Here is a 21,110-nt window from a genome sequence, read left to right as displayed (position 1 = left end):
ATTTTGTGGTATCTGTATGATCGTATGGGTTCAATCTATTTGATCAATAGAATCAAATATCATAATTTGAAAAAAATAACAAATACGAATCATTTGAATAAAATATTGTTTTTTGAAGGCTAAAATTTAAGTTTTGAGCAAATGACGTCATTTCCGGTGGCAGCGCAAGGGGTAAAATGGTTTGACATAGTCCACTATGGCATTAGGCATCCAATGGCGAAAGAAAATTGAAAATCGAATAATAATTGATTCTTTTACAGCCAAAATTACGTGAAAAGTGACTCATGCAAAATTGCCTATTTCTCGGCAACTGCTTATATTACAAACTAATTTTCACATACATTCTCTTCGTATGGATTATAGCTACAAGTTTATAAAAGTTACGTAAAAATATTTTAAAATCTGAAAAGCCTGAATGAGTTGTAAATAGGTCAATTTTACGCCTTTTTTCACCTCTTAATCCAATTTGCTAGAAAATGAAAAAGAAATTAAAAAAACTGCTTCCGACATTTTTTGCGCCTTTAAAGGACACACTCTTTGAGTCATATAATTTTTCAAAAAAATAATATTTGTTTTCAAAAAATGGTACCTAACTGTCAAAATTGTAGTTTTTGGTAAAATTATGCCACTTCCGGTGCCGACAGATAACACTTTTGGTAATAAAAAAAATGACAATTGAGACAACGAAGCATATGAACTTTGTTTTATACAAATCGAACAATAAAAAATTAAGCTAGGACTGAAAAACTGAATTAGCCAATGGAGGCCAAGGAAAATTACTGAGACAAAAAATTTTAACATTTTTGCGCAAGTCAGATGACTCTTTAATTCTGTGCACAACACGAGTAAAAAATATTCATCAATAAAAAAGTTTTTTGTAAAATTTTAAATTTCCGAAATTTGGCGCCTAATATCTTCGAATTTTTGCTGAAAATCAAAAATCGAAAGTAGCGCAGCTATGTGCCCTGTCTCCAGCTATGCCAAAATGTATCGAAAGTTAAAATCCCATGATTATTGTTAAAATTACCGCAATATTTGTAAAAACGATAACTTCGGTGATTTCGGACATTTCGCATTGTCGCAGAACGTTCAAAATAGCTTTATCCTCTAAGTCACACCCACTTTCCCAGTAAAACCGAAGAAATCGTAACGATGCGACAAGTAGTTGCTGAGATCTACTCAAAACAAAAGAAGAATAATAATAATAATAAGAATAACTAGAACTGCGAAGCAGTAATGACGGGTTTCACCGGTGCCACGTTACCCTTGAACTTATGTCACTTCCGGTACCAAAATTACATTACTTCCGGTGATAATGAAAATGTTAAATTGGTTTATGAAATCAGAAATAGCATCATCACATGGTGAAAATTTTATGTAAATCCTATAATAGTTGCCACCTTTATAGACCAAAAACCTTGAAAAATGACTTGTAGAAAATCGCCTATTTCTCTGCAACCGTACAAGTTAGAAACCATTTTGAGGTATCTGTATGATCGAATGAGTTCATTCTATTTGTTGATTGGAATCAAATATCATAATTTTAAAAACATTACAAATCTGATTCATTTGAATAAAATATCTGTTTTGAAGGCTAAAAATACAGTTTTTGCCAAAATGACGTTACTTCCGGTGATAATGAAAATCTTAAATTACTTGTATGAAATCGTAAATGGCATTAGGTATCACACAATGAAAATTTCATGAAAATCGAATAATAATTGACACTTTTATTGACAAAAAACCTTAAAAAGTGACCTGTTGAAAATTGCCTATTTCTCCGCAACTGAACAAGTTAGAAACCATTTTGTGATATCTATATGATCGTAAGGGTTCATTGTATTAGTTCATTTGAATCAAATATCAAAATTTTAAACAAATAACAAATATGACTCATTTGAATAAATTACTGGTTTCGAAGGCTATAAATACAATTTTTGCCCAAATTACGTCATTTCCGGTGATATTGAAAATGTTAAATTGGTTTGACCTAGTTAAAATTGACATTACACATCAAATGGTGTCACTTTTATGAAAATCGAATAATAATTGACTCTTTTACAGGCAAACTAGCGTAAAAAGTGACTCATGCAAAATTGCCCATTTCTCGGCAACTGCGCATATTACAAATTAATTTTCACATACATTCTCTCCGTATAGATTATTGCTACGAGTTTATGAAAGTTACGAAGTAATATTTTAAAATATGAAAACACTGGATGGGTTGTAAATAGCTTAATTTTACACTTTTTTTCACCTTTTAATCGAAATAGCCCGAAAACGGAATCGAAATTAAAAAAACTGGTTCCAACATTTTGTGCGCCTTTAAAGGGCGCACAATTTCAGTTATACCAGATTTGAAAAAAATAATATTTGCTTTCGAAAAATGGTACCTAACTGTCAAAATTGTAGTTTTTTGTCAATTTACGCCACTTCCGGTGCCGACAGATAACACTATTGGTAACAAAAAAAATGACAATTGAGACAACGGAGCATATGAACTTTGTTTTATACAAATCGAACAATAAATAATTAATCTAGGACTGAAAAACTGAATTAGCCAATTGGGGCCAAGGAAAATTACCGAGACAAAAATTTTTCACATTTTTGCCCAAGTCAGAGGACTCGTTATATTTGTGTAAAACACGACTAAAAAATATTCATAAATAAAAAAGTTTTTTGTAAAAATTTAAATTTTCTAAATTTAGCGCCTAATATCTGCGAAGATTTGCCGAAAATCAAAAATCAAAAGTAGCGTAGCTATGTGCCCCGTCTCCGGCTATGCCAAAATGCATCGAAAGTTAAAATCCAATGATTATTGTTAAAATTACTGCAATATTTCTAAAAACGATAGCTTCGGTGATTTCGGACATTTCGCATTGTCGCAGAACGTTCAAAATAGCTTTATCCTCTAAGTCACACCCACTTTTTCAGTAAAACTGAAAAAATCGTAACGATCCGACAATCAGTTGCTGAGATCTACTCAAAACAAAAGAAGAATAATAATAATAATAAGAATAATAATTTTAACAAAAACAATAGTGTTTCACACAAGCTACGCAGTGTGAAACCCTAATAATTTTAACAAAAACAATAGTGTTTCACACAAGCTTCGCAGTGTGAAACCCTAATAATAATTTTAACAAAAACAATAGTGTTTCACACAAGCTACGCAGTGTGAAACCCTAATAATAATTTTAACAAAAACAATAGTGTTTCACACAAGCTACGCAGTGTGAAACCCTAACTAGAACTGCGAAGCAGTAATGACGGGTTTCACCGGTGCCACGTTACCCTTGAACTTATGTCACTTCCGGTACCAAAATTACATTACTTCCGGTGATAATGAAAATGTTAAATTGGTTTATGAAATCAGAAATAGCATCATCACATGGTGAAAATTTTATGTAAATCCTATAATAGTTGCCACCTTTATAGACCAAAAACCTTGAAAAATGACTTGTAGAAAATCGCCTATTTCTCTGCAACCGTACAAGTTAGAAACCATTTTGAGGTATCTGTATGATCGAATGAGTTCATTCTATTTGTTGATTGGAATCAAATATCATAATTTTAAAAACATTACAAATCTGATTCATTTGAATAAAATATCTGTTTTGAAGGCTAAAAATACAGTTTTTGCCAAAATGACGTTACTTCCGGTGATAATGAAAATCTTAAATTACTTGTATGAAATCGTAAATGGCATTAGGTATCACACAATGAAAATTTCATGAAAATCGAATAATAATTGACACTTTTATTGACAAAAAACCTTAAAAAGTGACCTGTTGAAAATTGCCTATTTCTCTGCAACTGAACAAGTTAGAAACCATTTTGTGATATCTATATGATCGTAAGGGTTCATTGTATTAGTTCATTTGAATCAAATATCAAAATTTTAAACAAATAACAAATATGACTCATTTGAATAAATTACTGGTTTCGAAGGCTATAAATACAATTTTTGCCCAAATTACGTCATTTCCGGTGATATTGAAAATGTTAAATTGGTTTGACCTAGTTAAAATTGACATTACACATCAAATGGTGTCACTTTTATGAAAATCGAATAATAATTGACTCTTTTACAGGCAAACTAGCGTAAAAAGTGACTCATGCAAAATTGCCCATTTCTCGGCAACTGCGCATATTACAAATTAATTTTCACATACATTCTCTCCGTATAGATTATTGCTACGAGTTTATGAAAGTTACGAAGTAATATTTTAAAATATGAAAACGCTGGATGGGTTGTAAATAGCTTAATTTTACACCTTTTTTCACCTTTTAATCGAAATAGCCCGAAAACGGAATCGAAATTAAAAAAACTGGTTCCAACATTTTGTGCGCCTTTAAAGGGCGCACAATTTCAGTTATACCAGATTTGAAAAAAATAATATTTGCTTTCGAAAAATGGTACCTAACTGTCAAAATTGTAGTTTTTTGTCAATTTACGCCACTTCCGGTGCCGACAGATAACACTATTGGTAACAAAAAAAATGACAATTGAGACAACGGAGCATATGAACTTTGTTTTATACAAATCGAACAATAAATAATTAATCTAGGACTGAAAAACTGAATTAGCCAATTGGGGCCAAGGAAAATTACCGAGACAAAAATTTTTCACATTTTTGCCCAAGTCAGAGGACTCGTTATATTTGTGTAAAACACGACTAAAAAATATTCATAAATAAAAAAGTTTTTTGTAAAAATTTAAATTTTCTAAATTTAGCGCCTAATATCTGCGAAGATTTGCCGAAAATCAAAAATCAAAAGTAGCTTAGCTATGTGCCCCGTCTCCGGCTATGCCAAAATGCATCGAAAGTTAAAATCCAATGATTATTGTTAAAATTACTGCAATATTTCTAAAAACGATAGCTTCGGTGATTTCGGACATTTCGCATTGTCGCAGAACGTTCAAAATAGCTTTATCCTCTAAGTCACACCCACTTTTTCAGTAAAACTGAAGAAATCGTAACGATCCGACAATCAGTTGCTGAGATCTACTCAAAACAAAAGAATAATAATAATAATAATAAGAATAACTAGAACTGCGAAGCAGTAATGACGGGTTTCACCGGTGCCACGTTACCCTTGAACTTATGTCACTTCCGGTACCAATGAAACCGTTAAACAGGTTTCCACATAAGCATTGCACACATGAAATAAAATGGACGCAGAAACAACCAAATCCAGCAATCAATTCATTTGCTACATGTCAGTGATCCTGTCAAAATTACATTACTTCCGGTGATAATGAAAATGTTAAATTGGTTTATGAAATCAGAAATAGCATCATCACATGGTGAAAATTTTATGTAAATCCTATAATAATTGCCACCTTTATAGACCAAAAACCTTGAAAAATGACTTGTAGAAAATCGCCTATTTCTCTGCAACCGTACAAGTTAGAAACCATTTTGAGGTATCTGTATGATCGAATGAGTTCATTCTATTTGTTGATTGGAATCAAATATCATAATTTTAAAAACATTACAAATCTGATTCAGTTGAATAAAATATATGTTTTGAAGGCTAAAAATACAGTTTTTGCCAAAATGACGTTACTTCCGGTGATAATGAAAATCTTAAATTACTTGTATGAAATCGTAAATGGCATTATGTATCACACAGTGAAAATTTCATGAAAATCGAATAATAATTGACACTTTTATTGACAAAAAACCTTAAAAAGTGACCTGTTGAAAATTGCCTATTTCTCCGCAACTGAACAAGTTAGAAACTATTTTGTGATATCTATATGATCGTAAGGGTTCATTGTATTAGTTGATTTGAATCAAATATCAAAATTTTAAACAAATAACAAATATGACTCATTTGAATAAATTACTGGTTTCGAAGGCTATAAATACAATTTTTGCCCAAATTACGTCATTTCCGGTGATATTGAAAATGTTAAATTGGTTTGACCTAGTTAAAATTGACATTACACATCAAATGGTGTCACTTTTATGAAAATCGAATAATAATTGACTCTTTTACAGGCAAACTAGCGTAAAAAGTGACTCATGCATAATTGCCCATTTCTCGGCAACTGCGCATATAACAAATTAATTTTCAAATACATTCTCTCCGTATAGATTATTGCTAGGAGTTTATGAAAGTTACGAAGTAATATTTTAAAATATGAAAACGCTGGATGGGTTGTAAATAGCTTAATTTTACACCTTTTTTCACCTTTTAATCGAAATAGCCCGAAAACGGAATCGAAATTAAAAAAACTGGTCCCAACATTTTGTACGCCTTTAAAGGGCGCACAATTTCAGTTATACCAGATTTGAAAAAAATAATATTTGCTTTCGAAAAATGGTACCTAACTGTCAAAATTGTAGTTTTTTGTCAATTTACGCCACTTCCGGTGCCGACAGATAACACTATTGGTAACAAAAAAAAAGACAATTGAGACAACGGAGCATATGAACTTTGTTTTATACAAATTGAACAATAAATAATTAATCTAGGACTGAAAAACTGAATTAGCAAATGGGGGCCAAGGAAAATTACCGAGACAAATTTTTTTCACATTTTTGCCCAAGTCAGAGGACTCGTTATATTTGTGTAAAACACGACTAAAAAATATTCATAAATAAAAAAGTTTTTTGTAAAAATTTAAATTTTCTAAATTTAGCGCCTAATATCTGCGAAGATTTGCCGAAAATCAAAAATCAAAAGTAGCGTAGCTATGTGCCCCGTCTCCGGCTATGCCAAAATGCATCGAAAGTTAAAATCCAATGATTATTGTTAAAATTACTGCAATATTTCTAAAAACGATAGCTTCGGTGATTTCGGACATTTCGCATTGTCGCAGAACGTTCAAAATAGCTTTATCCTCTAAGTCACACCCACTTTTCCGATAAAACCGAAGAAATCGTAACGATCCGACAATCAGTTGCTGAGATCTACTCAAAACAAAAGAAGAATAATAATAATAAGAACTAGAACTGCGAAGCAGTAATGACGGGTTTCACTGGTGCCACGTTACCCTTGAACTTATGTCACTTCCGGTACCAATGAAACCGTTAAACAGGTTTCCACATAAGCATTGCACACATGAAATAAAATGGACGCAGAAACAACCAAATCCAGCAATCAATTCATTTGCTACATGTCAGTGATCCTGTCAAAATTACATTACTTCCGGTGATAATGAAAATGTTAAATTGGTTTATGAAATCAGAAATAGCATCATCACATGGTGAAAATTTTATGTAAATCCTATAATAATTGCCACCTTTATAGACCAAAAACCTTGAAAAATGACTTGTAGAAAATCGCCTATTTCTCTGCAACCGTACAAGTTAGAAACCATTTTGAGGTATCTGTATGATCGAATGAGTTCATTCTATTTGTTGATTGGAATCAAATATCATAATTTTAAAAACATTACAAATCTGATTCATTTGAATAAAATATCTGTTTTGAAGGCTAAAAATACAGTTTTTGCCAAAATGACGTTACTTCAGGTGATAATGAAAATCTTAAATTACTTGTATGAAATCGTAAATGGCATTATGTATCACACAGTGAAAATTTCATGAAAATCGAATAATAATTGACACTTTTATTGACAAAAAACCTTAAAAAGTGACCTGTTGAAAATTGCCTATTTCTCCGCAACTGAACAAGTTAGAAACCATTTTGTGATATCTATATGATCGTAAGGGTTCATTGTATTAGTTGATTTGAATCAAATATCACAATTTTAAACAAATAACAAATATGACTCATTTGAATAAATTACTGGTTTCGAAGGCTATAAATACAATTTTTGCCCAAATTACGTCATTTCCGGTGATATTGAAAATGTTAAATTGGTTTGACCTAGTTAAAATTGACATTACACATCAAATGGTGTCACTTTTATGAAAATCGAATAATAATTGACTCTTTTACAGGCAAACTAGCGTAAAAAGTGACTCATGCAAAATTGCCCATTTCTCGGCAACTGCGCATATTACAAATTAATTTTCACATACATTCTCTCCGTATAGATTATTGCTACGAGTTTATGAAAGTTACGAAGTAATATTTTAAAATATGAAAACGCTGGATGGGTTGTAAATAGCTTAATTTTACACCTTTTTTCACCTTTTAATCGAAATAGCCCGAAAACGGAATCGAAATTAAAAAAACTGGTCCCAACATTTTGTGCGCCTTTAAAGAGCGCACAATTTCAGTTATACCAGATTTGAAAAAAAAAAAATTTGCTTTCGAAAAATGGTACCTAACTGTCAAAATTGTAGTTTTTTGTCAATTTACGCCACTTCCGGTGCCGACAGATAACACTATTGGTAACAAAAAAAATGGCAATTGAGACAACGGAGCATATGAACTTTGTTTTATACAAATCGAACAATAAATAATTAATCTAGGACTGAAAAACTGAATTAGCCAATGGGGGCCAAGGAAAATTACCGAGACAAAATTTTTTCACATTTTTGCCCAAGTCAGAGGACTCGTTATATTTGTGTAAAACACGACCAAAAAATATTCATAAATAAAAAAGTTTTTTGTAAAAATTTAAATTTTCTAAATTTAGCGCCTAATATCTGCGAAGATTTGCCGAAAATTATAAATCAAAAGTAGCGTAGCTATGTGCCCCGTCTCCGGCTATGCCAAAATGCATCCAAAGTTAAAATCCAATGATTATTGTTAAAATTACTGCAATATTTCTAAAAACGATAGCTTCGGTGATTTCGGACATTTCGCATTGTCGCAGAACGTTCAAAATAGCTTTATCCTCTAAGTCACACCCACTTTTCCGATAAAACCGAAGAAATCGTAACGATCCGACAATCAATTGCTGAGATCTACTCAAAACAAAAGAAGAATAATAATAATAAGAATAATAATTTTAACAAAAACAATAGTGTTTCACACAAGCTTCGCAGTGTGAAACCCTAATAATAATTTTAACAAAAACAATAGTGTTTCACACAAGCTTCGCTGTGTGAAACCCTAATAATAATAATAAGAATAACTAGAACTGCGAAGCAGTAATGACGGGTTTCACCGGTGCCACGTTACCCTAGAACTTATGTCACTTCCGGTACCAATGAAACCGTTAAACAGGTTTCCACATAAGCATTGCACACATAAAATAAAATGGACGCAGAAACAACCAAATCCAGCAATCAATTCATTTGCTACATGTCAGTGATCCTGTCAAAATTACATTACTTCCGGTGATAATGAAAATGTTAAATTGGTTTATGAAATCAGAAATAGCATCATCACATGGTGAAAATTTTATGTAAATCCTATAATAATTGCCACCTTTATAGACCAAAAACCTTGAAAAATGACTTGTAGAAAATCGCCTATTTCTCTGCAACCGTACAAGTTAGAAACCATTTTGAGGTATCTGTATGATCGAATGAGTTCATTCTATTTGTTGATTGGAATCAAATATCTTAATTTTAAAAATATTACAAATCTGATTCATTTGAATAAAATATCTGTTTTGAAGGCTAAAAATACAGTTTTTGCCAAAATGACGTTACTTCCGGTGATAATGAAAATCTTAAATTACTTGTATGAAATCGTAAATGGCATTATGTATCACACAGTGAAAATTTCATGAAAATCGAATAATAATTGACACTTTTATTGACAAAAAACCTTAAAAAGTGACCTGTTGAAAATTGCCTATTTCTCCGCAACTGAACAAGTTAGAAACCATTTTGTGATATCTATATGATCGTAAGGGTTCATTGTATTAGTTGATTTGAATCAAATATCAAAATTTTAAACAAATAACAAATATGACTCATTTGAATAAATTACTGGTTTCGAAGGCTATAAATACAATTTTTGCCCAAATTACGTCATTTCCGGTGATATTGAAAATGTTAAATTGGTTTGACCTAGTTAAAATTGACATTACACATCAAATGGTGTCACTTTTATGAAAATCGAATAATAATTGACTCTTTTACAGGCAAACTAGCGTAAAAAGTGACTCATGCAAAATTGCCCATTTCTCGGCAACTGCGCATATTACAAAGTAATTTTCACATACATTCTCTCCGTATAGATTATTGCTACGAGTTTATGAAAGTTACGACGTAATATTTTAAAATATGAAAACGCTGGATGGGTTGTAAATAGCTTAATTTTACACCTTTTTTCACCTTTTAATCGAAATAGCCCGAAAACGGAATCGAAATTAAAAAAACTGGTCCCAACATTTTGTGCGCCTTTAAAGGGCGCACAATTTCAGTTATACCAGATTTGAAAAAAATAATATTTGCTTTCGAAAAATGGTACCTAACTGTCAAAATTGTAGTTTTTTGTCAATTTACGCCACTTCCGGTGCCGACAGATAACACTATTGGTAACAAAAAAAATGACAATTGAGACAACGGAGCATATGAACTTTGTTTTATACAAATCGAACAATAAATAATTAATCTAGGACTGAAAAACTGAATTAGCCAATGGGGGCCAAGGAAAATTACCGAGACAAAAAATTTTCACATTTTTGCCCAAGTCAGAGGACTCGTTATATTTGTGTAAAACACGACTAAATAATATTCATAAATAAAAAAGTTTTTTGTAAAAATTTAAATTTTCTAAATTTAGCGCCTTATATCTGCGAAGATTTGCCGAAAATCAAAAATCAAAAGTAGCGTAGCTATGTGCCCCGTCTCCGGCTATGCCAAAATGCATCGAAAGTTAAAATCCAATGATTATTGTTAAAATTACTGCAATATTTCTAAAAACGATAGCTTCGGTGATTTCGGACATTTCGCATTGTCGCAGAACGTTCAAAATAGCTTTATCCTCTAAGTCACACCCACTTTTCCGATAAAACCGAAGAAATCGTAACGATCCGACAATCAGTTGCTGAGATCTACTCAAAACAAAAGAAGAATAATAATAATAAGAATAACTAGAACTGCGAAGCAGTAATGACGGGTTTCACCGGTGCCACGTTACCCTTGAACTTATGTCACTTCCGGTACCAATGAAACCGTTAAACAGGTTTCCACATAAGCATTGCACACATGAAATAAAATGGACGCAGAAACAACCAAATCCAGCAATCAATTCATTTGCTACATGTCAGTGATCCTGTCAAAATTACATTACTTCCGGTGATAATGAAAATGTTAAATTGGTTTATGAAATCAGAAATAGCATCATCACATGTTGAAAATTTTATGTAAATCCTATAATAATTGCCACCTTTATAGACCAAAAACCTTGAAAAATGACTTGTAGAAAATCGCCTATTTCTCTGCAACCGTACAAGTTAGAAACCATTTTGAGGTATCTGTATGATCGAATGAGTTCATTCTATTTGTTGATTGGAATCAAATATCATAATTTTAAAAACATTACAAATCTGATTCATTTGAATAAAATATCTGTTTTGAAGGCTAAAAATACAGTTTTTGCCAAAATGACGTTACTTCCGGTGATAATGAAAATCTTAAATTACTTGTATGATATCGTAAATGGCATTATGTATCACACAGTGAAAATTTCATGAAAATCGAATAATAATTGACACTTTTTTTGACAAAAAAACCTTAAAAAGTGACCTGTTGAAAATTGCCTATTTCTCCGCAACTGAACAAGTTAGAAACCATTTTGTGATATCTATAAGATCGTAAGGGTTCATTGTATTAGTTGATTTGAATCAAATATCAAAATTTTAAACAAATAACAAATATGACTCATTTGAATAAATTACTGGTTTCGAAGGCTATAAATACAATTTTTGCCCAAATTACGTCATTTCCGGTGATATTGAAAATGTTAAATTGGTTTGACCTAGTTAAAATTGACATTACACATCAAATGGTGTCACTTTTATGAAAATCGAATAATAATTGACTCTTTTACAGGCAAACTAGCGTAAAAAGTGACTCATGCAAAATTGCCCATTTCTCGGCAACTGCGCATATTACAAATTAATTTTCACATACATTCTCTCCGTATAGATTATTGCTACGAGTTTATGAAAGTTACGAAGTAATATTTTAAAATATGAAAACGCTGAATGGGTTGTAAATAGCTTAATTTTACACCTTTTTTCACCTTTTAATCGAAATAGCCCGAAAACGGAATCGAAATTAAAAAAAATGGTCCCAACATTTTGTGCGCCTTTAAAGGGCGCACAATTTCAGTTATACCAGATTTGAAAAAAATAATATTTGCTTTCGAAAAATGGTACCTAACTGTCAAAATTGTAGTTTTTTGTCAATTTACGCCACTTCCGGTGCCGACAGATAACACTATTGGTAACAAAAAAAATGACAATTGAGACAACGGGGCATATGAACTTTGTTTTATACAAATCGAACAATAAATAATTAATCTAGGACTGAAAAACTGAATTAGCCAATGGGGGCCAAGGAAAATTACCGAGACAAAAAATTTTCACATTTTTGCCCAAGTCAGAGGACTCGTTATATTTGTGTAAAACACGATTAAAAAATATTCATAAATAAAAAAGTTTTTTGTAAAAATTTAAATTTTCTAAATTTAGCGCCTAATATCTGCGAAGATTTGCCGAAAATCAAAAATCAAAAGTAGCGTAGCTATGTGCCCCGTCTCCGGCTATGCCAAAATGCATCGAAAGTTAAAATCCAATGATTATTGTTAAAATTACTGCAATATTTCTAAAAACGATAGCTTCGGTGATTTCGGACATTTCGCATTGTCGCAGAACGTTCAAAATAGCTTTATCCTCTAAGTCACACCCACTTTTCCGATAAAACCGAAGAAATCGTAACGATCCGACAATCAGTTGCTGAGATCTACTCAAAACAAAAGAAGAATAATAATAATAAGAATAATAATTTTAACAAAAACAATAGTGTTTCACACAAGCTACGCAGTGTGAAACCCTAATAATTTTAACAAAAACAATAGTGTTTCACACAAGCTTCGCAGTGTGAAACCCTAATAATTTTAACAAAAACAATAGTGTTTCACACAAGCTACGCAGTGTGAAACCCTAATAATTTTAACAAAAACAATAGTGTTTCACACAAGCTACGCAGTGTGAAACCCTAATAATAATTTTAACAAAAACAATAGTGTTTCTCACAAGCTACGCAGTGTGAAACCCTAATTACAATGCGGTAGTAAATAGTAATGGCTGGCTGATTCATAAATGTTAAAATAATAAAAAACGCGAAGAATAGGCTAATTAAGCGTAAACGATTGTCGTTCAGTTTAAACCGTTCGCGTATATTTCACCGAACATAATTGATTAGAAATTACATTTTTCCTTTTAAATTGAATATAAAACAATTTATATACACTTATATTACATTAATATGTGTTTTTAGACCCCTTTATGGTTCCAACAAATAGAGCCGTACGCCCTTTAACGTATTCAGTACTTAATAGTTCTTTTACACCATTCAAAGAAAATGACAGCGAATAGGGTAGCCTAGTTTGTTATTCTCAGTTTTAAGACCCCTGTCACCCTCTAGCTGTACCAGCAATCACTTGAAATATTAATGTCACTGACATGTCCATTCATTGCATAAGTCGAAAGGATAATTAAATCGTAAATTAAATTGATCGTAGATCAGCTTGAGGTTTTGGAACAATTTAATAAAATATGAGGATTATCATAATATTGAAGGGATCAACGTCATTAACATTTAACCTACAGTTTAACACTTATCCTACAGTTTAAGATGTATCCTACAGTTTAACAATTTAACATTCATCCTACAGTTTTAGATGTATCTTACAGTTAAACATTTATCCTACAGTTTCAGATAAACCTACAGTTTAAGATTTAGCCTACATATGTATTCTACAGTTTCAGATTTACACTACAGTTTCAGATGTATCCAACAGTTAACATTTATCCTACAGTTTAAGATTTAGCCTACAGATATATCCTACAATTTCAGATTTACCCTGCAGTTAAGGATGTATCCTACAGTTTAGGATTTATCCTACAGTTTCAAACTTACCCTACAGTGCAGTGCGTATGGCGTATTAGACATGTGATTAAGAAGAACCCCTGTTAGATCGGGAAATATTGCACATCGACCCTTTCATCAAGATCGTTCTTAGCTGTGACAAACTATTTTAATCTATCGGCCTACTGAATACATATTTTGTACTGGCTTGATGAAGATTGGAGAAGTCAAGTCGTAACGTCACACAGGAATAAACAGTCAATGTATTCTATACAATTCACGTCCTGTGCATTTCCAGTTCAAATACTAATTTTAATGCCATTGAAACAATTTGCTGCAAATGAGACTTCCTTGAAATCTTTTTAGAATAAATGTCGTTTTGGGATATTTAACTTTGGTGTAGGGGTTTTATAGTAGATTGAGGGTTGGCGCCATCTTGCTGAAGTCTATCTTATCATATATAACTCTATCACCGCTATGACTGTGGACTATGTTCCTCTGTGGGCATGCGAGCTGTAAATCGGCGTAAATTAAATTCTCTCTATTCTGAAAAAGTAAAGAGAAACCATAAGTGTTTTCCTAAAAATAATATCAACAACAGTCCAAGAGATGTTGGGTCTGGACAATATGCCGTTAAAATAACTGTTCGAATAGGACTGTCCAGACAACCAGCCTTTTAGGACCACATTAAGGGATCCAATTCATCACAACACAAGGAGTAAATATCCCATCCATATTCTTCCAACCAAATAGGAATTTTAGCGATGAGTGAGGATTATTGGAAGGTCACGTGGCACTTCCGGAACAGGTTGTAGTTGACAACAGTTTTCATTAACTAAATCCAATACAGTTAGAGAGAAATGGTAAATGGCTTGATTCGCAAAGGTTTCTCAACCACCAGAGGTAACCCCAAGTGAGCCTACTTTTAGCTACCCACATTGGTTGATTATGCTCTGTACAACATTTTGGAATATTTTTCCAACAAACTCTTAATATACGTTACATTATTTTCTGGTCGATTTGTAGGAGGTCTATTATATGTAACCAAGGGGATGTCAGCATTCAGTTCAGCAGTATCTTTCATCTTTTCACTTTTTTTATTGCTCTTGGTCTCTGAAAAAATATATGTATTAATGAAGGTTGTTAATGAAAACTAAAGAGAAAACAAACATAATAAAAATAAGTTCATAATGGTAACTAATAAGGGAAACATAAAAGTAAGTAATGGGTAACTAAAAAGGGAAAACTTAATAAAAGTAAGCAATGGGTGGCTAATAAAGGAAAGCATAACAAGAGTAAGCAATGGGAAAACATAACAAAAGTAAGTAATGGGTAACTAATAAGGGATAACTTAACTAAAGAAAACAATGGGTACCTAATAAGCGAAAACGTAATAAAGATAAGCAATGGGTAACTAATAAGGGAACACATAATAAATCTAAGCAATGGGTAACTAATAAAAGAAAACATAACAAACGTAAGTAATGGGTAACTAATAAGGAAAAACCTAATAAAAGTAAGCAATGGGTAACTAATAAGGGATAACAAAACAAAAGTAAGTAATGGGTAACTAACAAGGGTAACTAATAAGGGAAAACGTAATAGGACTGACTAATAGTAAAACATAATATTTCCACTTGAACAGATCTTCACTTTCCTAACTTTTAAACAAAGTCACTTAATTGCCACGTTTAGTCTCTGAACAAATATCACTATTTTGTGTTGTTGGATGACTTTAGGTTAACAACAAAATGTATTAATGAGCGCATTATATAATAATACAACAGTAAGTATTAAATTGAAATCCGTAGTTATTTTAACATAACCGGCCATTAAAATATCAAACACATTTAATAAAAACTTACTTTTCTTACAGTAGACAACTATCAGTATGATTATTAGTGCAATTATAATGAAAATTGGTATTACAATATAAACAACGACCAGTGGTATACTGTCAACAACACTGGCGACACCTTCATCTACAGTCACATTCTCTAAAACAATAAACATTAAAAAAAAAAATAACATCTGGAGGGTTGAAAACTGGAGGAATAACATCATCGTTCGGTGTTTCCTGCTTGACACTAGCTCCGTTTAATTGTTTCAATTGATCAATGGCTTAATTTTAAAATATGTGAACAATATTTTCTTGTTGCGAAAAAGAAAACTGTTCCTATAAAAGGTGAACAAACTGATGGTCCAATTTTATTATTATAAAAAAAACAGAGGGGGAAATATTGGTAATGAGACAACAGCTTACCTAATTTTACAATAAGAGATTTATTTGTAGCACCATGTTTATTACTTGCTCTACATTCATATTCTCCATTGTTTGAAATATTACGAACCAGTATATTTAGTTGTTTCTGGTTACTCAACATCACGTCATCTTTATACCAACTGATATTACAAGGTGGGTTACATTCACTGGTACAATTTACTGATAATGTATTTCCAATAACTACTGTAACATTATCACTTCTTGGATGTAGGCTTACATTATACGGACCATCTGTAACATAAATATATCTAACGTGGTACTAGATGTTCTAGAAGCACAACAATATATCTAAAAATATTAGCACAACAGTAAAGCGCTCTACTTTGTTTCACGGTAAAAGATGAAAAGATAAAAGGTATGCCGACGCAAACTGATTTCAACACTGATATAATAACATTTTAAAGTACTTTTCGTCCGTCTTGGGACTATTCATAAAAATAATGTCATTGCCAGGAATATTTATCAATTTGTATTGAATTGTGTACAATTTATGGACGGTTTCGTCAACTATTTAAAGAATAAAACAGCCAATAATACATATTAAATGTAGGAGCAGATCCAGAAATTTTTGCAGGAGGGATTTGCCAGGCTCCTGTTTAAAAAAATCTGACAGTTGACAATGTATGATGCCATCATCATCTCTAAATTACACAGGCATACAGATAGACGTTTGACGTCAAATTTTGGAATGATGATATAGGATCATATTGTGATTCAATTTCATCGATGCAAAGCATTCAATTTTTTATGTAGCTGAGCAGAGTGGGGTTTGCCCCCCCCCCCTGGTTCCGTACCTGAAATGACTAACACACACATGCCCCATGTACATCTCATTAAACTGAATCTGGATTTTCTATAATACTTACATTCTACACGTATGGTAAACTTGTTAGAAATTCCCAAAACATTCTCACATCTGGAATCTGTTTTTACTATTTAAAAGAAAGATCATTGGTTGAAATCTAATAACAATAGTAGATAATAGTAGGCTGTTCCTGGTATTTTAGGACATATATTTACTTGTTTGGTACCAGTAACCAGTGTATTAATTATTTGGTACCAGTAACAAATGAATTTACATACCTGGTGCCAGTAACAAATGTATTTACTTTCGAGGTACCATTAACCTAGAGTATAGCAGGGGAATCGCACTAGTGACAATTACACACAACAAACCTGCTGACCGGACACTATATAAACACCACAACCAACATACGCATAATATATCTGATCAAGTGAATGGGTGTGTTTGTGTGAGTGGGGGTGGGGGTGGACAGGGCAGTGATATGTACTTACTTGTGTTTAAAGTAGATGAAGAGTTTAAATCTTGTAAAGCTGTCATACACCCAGGATCATCAGTAGTCACACAGTATATTACATCATCATTATAACTTAAATCAATATCTGTACTGTTCAGAATACTACTCTTAGATAAATTCCAGTATATTCCATTTTTAAACCAGGAATAACCCATGGACAGGGTGTAATTATCTGATTTTGTTTCAGATGTCGCATTACATTTTATAATAATCGCCCCTTTAAAACGACCCATCTCGCTATCAAAAGCTAGCACTGGCTGTCGTGTTTGTGCTATTGTGGTAACCGGGGCATCTACAATAAATAAGGTCATTATTATCATACAGCCAATATACCATTTAAAGATGTATTATGTAAGAGCTAAATCTGCATATTGCAGGTCTTTAGTTTGGCCTCTAATCATTAATTATAATTAGACATTTATTCACATGCCAAGTCCTGTAGATCTCTAAACTGTCAGATGGCTGTGATTTTCAATTTTGTAACGGTAAGATAACAATACCAGTGTTGATTTAAATTGACCAAAAAGTCGTGTTTGCAATGTCGAAGAATCTGGGTGATACTGAGTTCAAGGTTGCTCTACCCGCTCAGAAACCGTTTTCCATGGATAAGGAATTAGATACACGTCTCACAACTGCCCTGTCACTGAATATAAACACGATTTATTGACAGGGCAGTTGTTTTCAATTTTATGAAAAATTATTGTAACTATCTCTCCATAATGACGCTACATAATGACGTAACGCCATTATCTATTATTGCCATGAAAACCTAACGGCGAAACATGTAGGCATTTAAGTAAAATTTCTTTAATGGTATTTTCTACTTAATCTTTTAGAATGTGTTATATCCTTTTACGGTAAGCACCTTTTAATATATATATATATATATATACCGTTAAGATATTTTAATTTATTTTAAATCACCTGTTATAATAAGTTGAATACCACAGATTCTTTTCGTCGTATTTAAAGCATAATATTGACCAAAGTCACGCATTTCTACATACTTTATAAGAAAACTAAATGTTTTATTGTTGTTTTCACTGATGAGAAATCCTCTTGTGTTATTGGTTGGAGTTATTGACCCCATTTTCCCAAAAAATAATATCCCTTTCTCATGTTCGATCTGTATAAACTTAACCATAATATCGACATTGCTTATATCAAATGTAACGTTAGCCACTGCACCGACCTTCACTATTTGATCCTGGCCACACTGTGACAGCACTGGAAATAATGAAAAGTAAAATTATAACTATATGTAGAATTTGGCATGTCAACTGCGCTCATCATATGTAAAAAGCAAACAAATAACTTAAATCAAATCAAAAATATACATGGCCATACATAATAGTAAGTGTAGGAGGATCGCAATTCACGGGGGAAAATTCGCCCGTGCTAGCTACAGAATCCTTGTGAAGGGTCCCTGTTCTTCAAAGCCTTAATTGTATGAGCTTTTGGTTAAAACTCGGGGAAACTGAATTCCGTTTTTCCTTTAATGATATATTTTACCATTTTCGAATATTCATTTCTTAAGTTTCATTTTTAGGTAAAATACTTTAATATTGAGGTAAGGCACACGATGGGAATATTGTGGTATAGTGAAAATATTTTTGCCCATAGAATCTGTAGTACGGTTGTTATGGGGGTTATTTATAAAGTTTTGTGTAAGCAAAGTTCCTGTCTCTTCATCAATAATAATAATTCAAAAACCACCAATGCAAACACGACTTGAGTCAGAAGAATTCGTGTCCTTTTTCTAAATATTATGACAGATATATTACAGTGACTACAGCTGGTTTTAGTAGTATAGGGCTGATAACATTATCTATTTTTGTACCTTAAAACTGTCGAGATGCCGGGAGTATGAAAAGGGCGAGATTTTATATGCCACTAACATACTGTGAGCTAAAATTTTGTGTCTTTCATAGCGTTTTGTAGCATTTGTGAACTCCCAAAGTGTGTATTAAACTGAACTGGCTACAATCTGATTTATTATCAAAAATATGACAGTAATTTAAAAGAAATAATTGAAATAGTACATACAATATAAATTTAAACAGCAATATTTAAGAATGAGTTTTATAAATTAGCATATTTACAAGTGTAAAAAGCCAATTTACTACATGTAACTAAGAAGTTACATACATTGAGATAAAGAAATTGCCAATCAATCTGATTAAAATACAGATCTATATTTCGTTTCGTTTTTTTTATACTTTCGATGGCCTACACTACATGAAGTGTAGTAAAGACAAGTAAAACAAAATTTTGAACTATAAAAACGAAACGAAATAGGATCTGTATTTTGATCAGATTGATTGCCAATACACATGTTTAAGATTTATGTCGTGAAATCCGCTCAATATAACCAAAAGTCAACTTACCAGATTCTAGATGAAACCCCATCAATGATACTATAAATATACTCAGCCACATGACTAACTTTTAACGTGCAAGTCATATCAAATCAACACTAGGAAACAAACAACCACGCGCCAACATTAACACATGAACATTAACCACACGCCTATAGCCCTTCTAAACAAAGTTTTGGTGTTAAAACCTTAACGTAAATATGTCATAATACCTTATGATTCAAATAGAAACTAACAGGAAATACCCCAGTTAACTGATAACACGCAAACAGTCCGTATCATATAAAAACATTAAAAGGAATGCACACGTATAACAAAACAACATTATTACTTCCTTGTTTTTCGATACGGCGGGGTGGGGGGGGTGGCGGAGGAGGGGGGTCGAATGGTTAGCACGTGCGCGCTGTATCGTAAGGTCTGTCATTGAGTCAACTTTCGATTGCCTTGTTGTACGTTACAAGGGGTAGGGTCGCCTGTCCAACCTCGTGGGTTTTCTCCGGGAACTCCGGTTTCCTCCCACTTCTAAAGACTCCTACGCGCAAGCGAATTATAACTTGTCTACGATATCACCTTAAGTGGAAGGGGACGTGAAACTCTAGAAACGAACGAAGCGAATTATTGAAATAAAATTGAACCATGTGTTAGTCTCGAAATGACCTAGTTTGTGTAGAGTGAACGTTAAATCCTATTTCTCTATCTCTCCTTGGTTTTCGTTTCTATATTACTTTACGACTGAACTACCCTGAGGGAGCTACACAATTTTTATTTAGGTTAATATAAATCGTGAATTGGATTGATGTGACATATGCAGTGATGGGGCGCAAGCTCTAACGATAACATTTTGTGTGTGAGAGAGAAATGGGATTTAACGTCCACTTGAAAGAAATTAGGTTATTTCAGGACTAACACATGGTTTGTTTTGAAAAATTAAAGGAGAATGCTATACTAAAAGTTCAACTCTATTATTCTCGATTTTCACTGTTTAACGCATTTCAGAATTATTCTTAAAACAAAAACCCAAACACTTTTAGTACCAAAACATCTTCCGGAATTTTGTCGTTGATCAAATTTTGAGAACAGACAGCACTTATACCACTTTCATCAGTTGGTCGTGTCTAGGTGAAACTTGGCAACTGTTGTCTCACTTATATTTAAGAATGTATTGTCATTTTGTTAAAAAGGTTTTACATTTGTTATGTCATAA

General features: G+C 32.4%; 1 protein-coding gene across 3 annotated transcripts; it reads right to left on the bottom strand.

The window, feature by feature from the left end:
• Positions 1–13,584: 13,584 nt before the first annotated feature.
• On the bottom strand, positions 13,585–20,073 carry LOC126829278 (uncharacterized). Of its 3 annotated transcripts, none has more exons than XM_056102894.1 (8): positions 19,916–20,073; positions 18,721–18,755; positions 17,506–17,820; positions 17,076–17,141; positions 16,189–16,440; positions 15,791–15,922; positions 14,863–15,038; positions 13,585–14,471 (listed from the first exon to the last, which is right to left on the bottom strand). In XM_056102894.1, exons 1-7 carry the CDS (start codon positions 19,990–19,992, stop codon positions 14,872–14,874), a joined length of 1,044 nt encoding a protein of 347 aa, XP_055958869.1. In that variant the 5' UTR covers positions 19,993–20,073; the 3' UTR covers positions 13,585–14,471; positions 14,863–14,871. The 3 variants fall into 3 exon arrangements, with proteins under 3 accessions (XP_055958869.1, XP_050415016.2, XP_050415014.2); XM_050559059.2 differs by having other exon boundaries at positions 14,929–15,038; XM_050559057.2 differs by lacking the exons at positions 18,721–18,755; positions 19,916–20,073 and adding an exon at positions 18,453–18,582 and having other exon boundaries at positions 14,929–15,038.
• Positions 20,074–21,110: the final 1,037 nt, after the last annotated feature.

The sequence above is a fragment of the Patella vulgata genome, chromosome 8, assembly GCF_932274485.2.
Source record: "Patella vulgata chromosome 8, xgPatVulg1.2, whole genome shotgun sequence".
In the NCBI taxonomy this organism is placed as follows: domain Eukaryota; kingdom Metazoa; phylum Mollusca; class Gastropoda; family Patellidae; genus Patella; species Patella vulgata.
This window is presented reverse-complemented; position numbering and strand designations above follow the sequence as displayed.

Excerpts from the sequence above, each read along its gene's own strand:
- LOC126829278 (XM_050559059.2), bottom strand. The coding sequence starts at position 19,992 with ATGACTTGCACGTTAAAAGTTAGTCATGTGGCTGAGTATATTTATAGT. Across the intron at positions 17,142-17,505 it reads TTCATCTACTTTAAACACAA|TAAAAACAGATTCCAGATGT; the intron begins GTAAGTACATAT and ends TCTTTTAAATAG. Across the intron at positions 16,441-17,075 it reads GTTTACCATACGTGTAGAAT|ATGGTCCGTATAATGTAAGC; the intron begins GTAAGTATTATA and ends TTTATGTTACAG.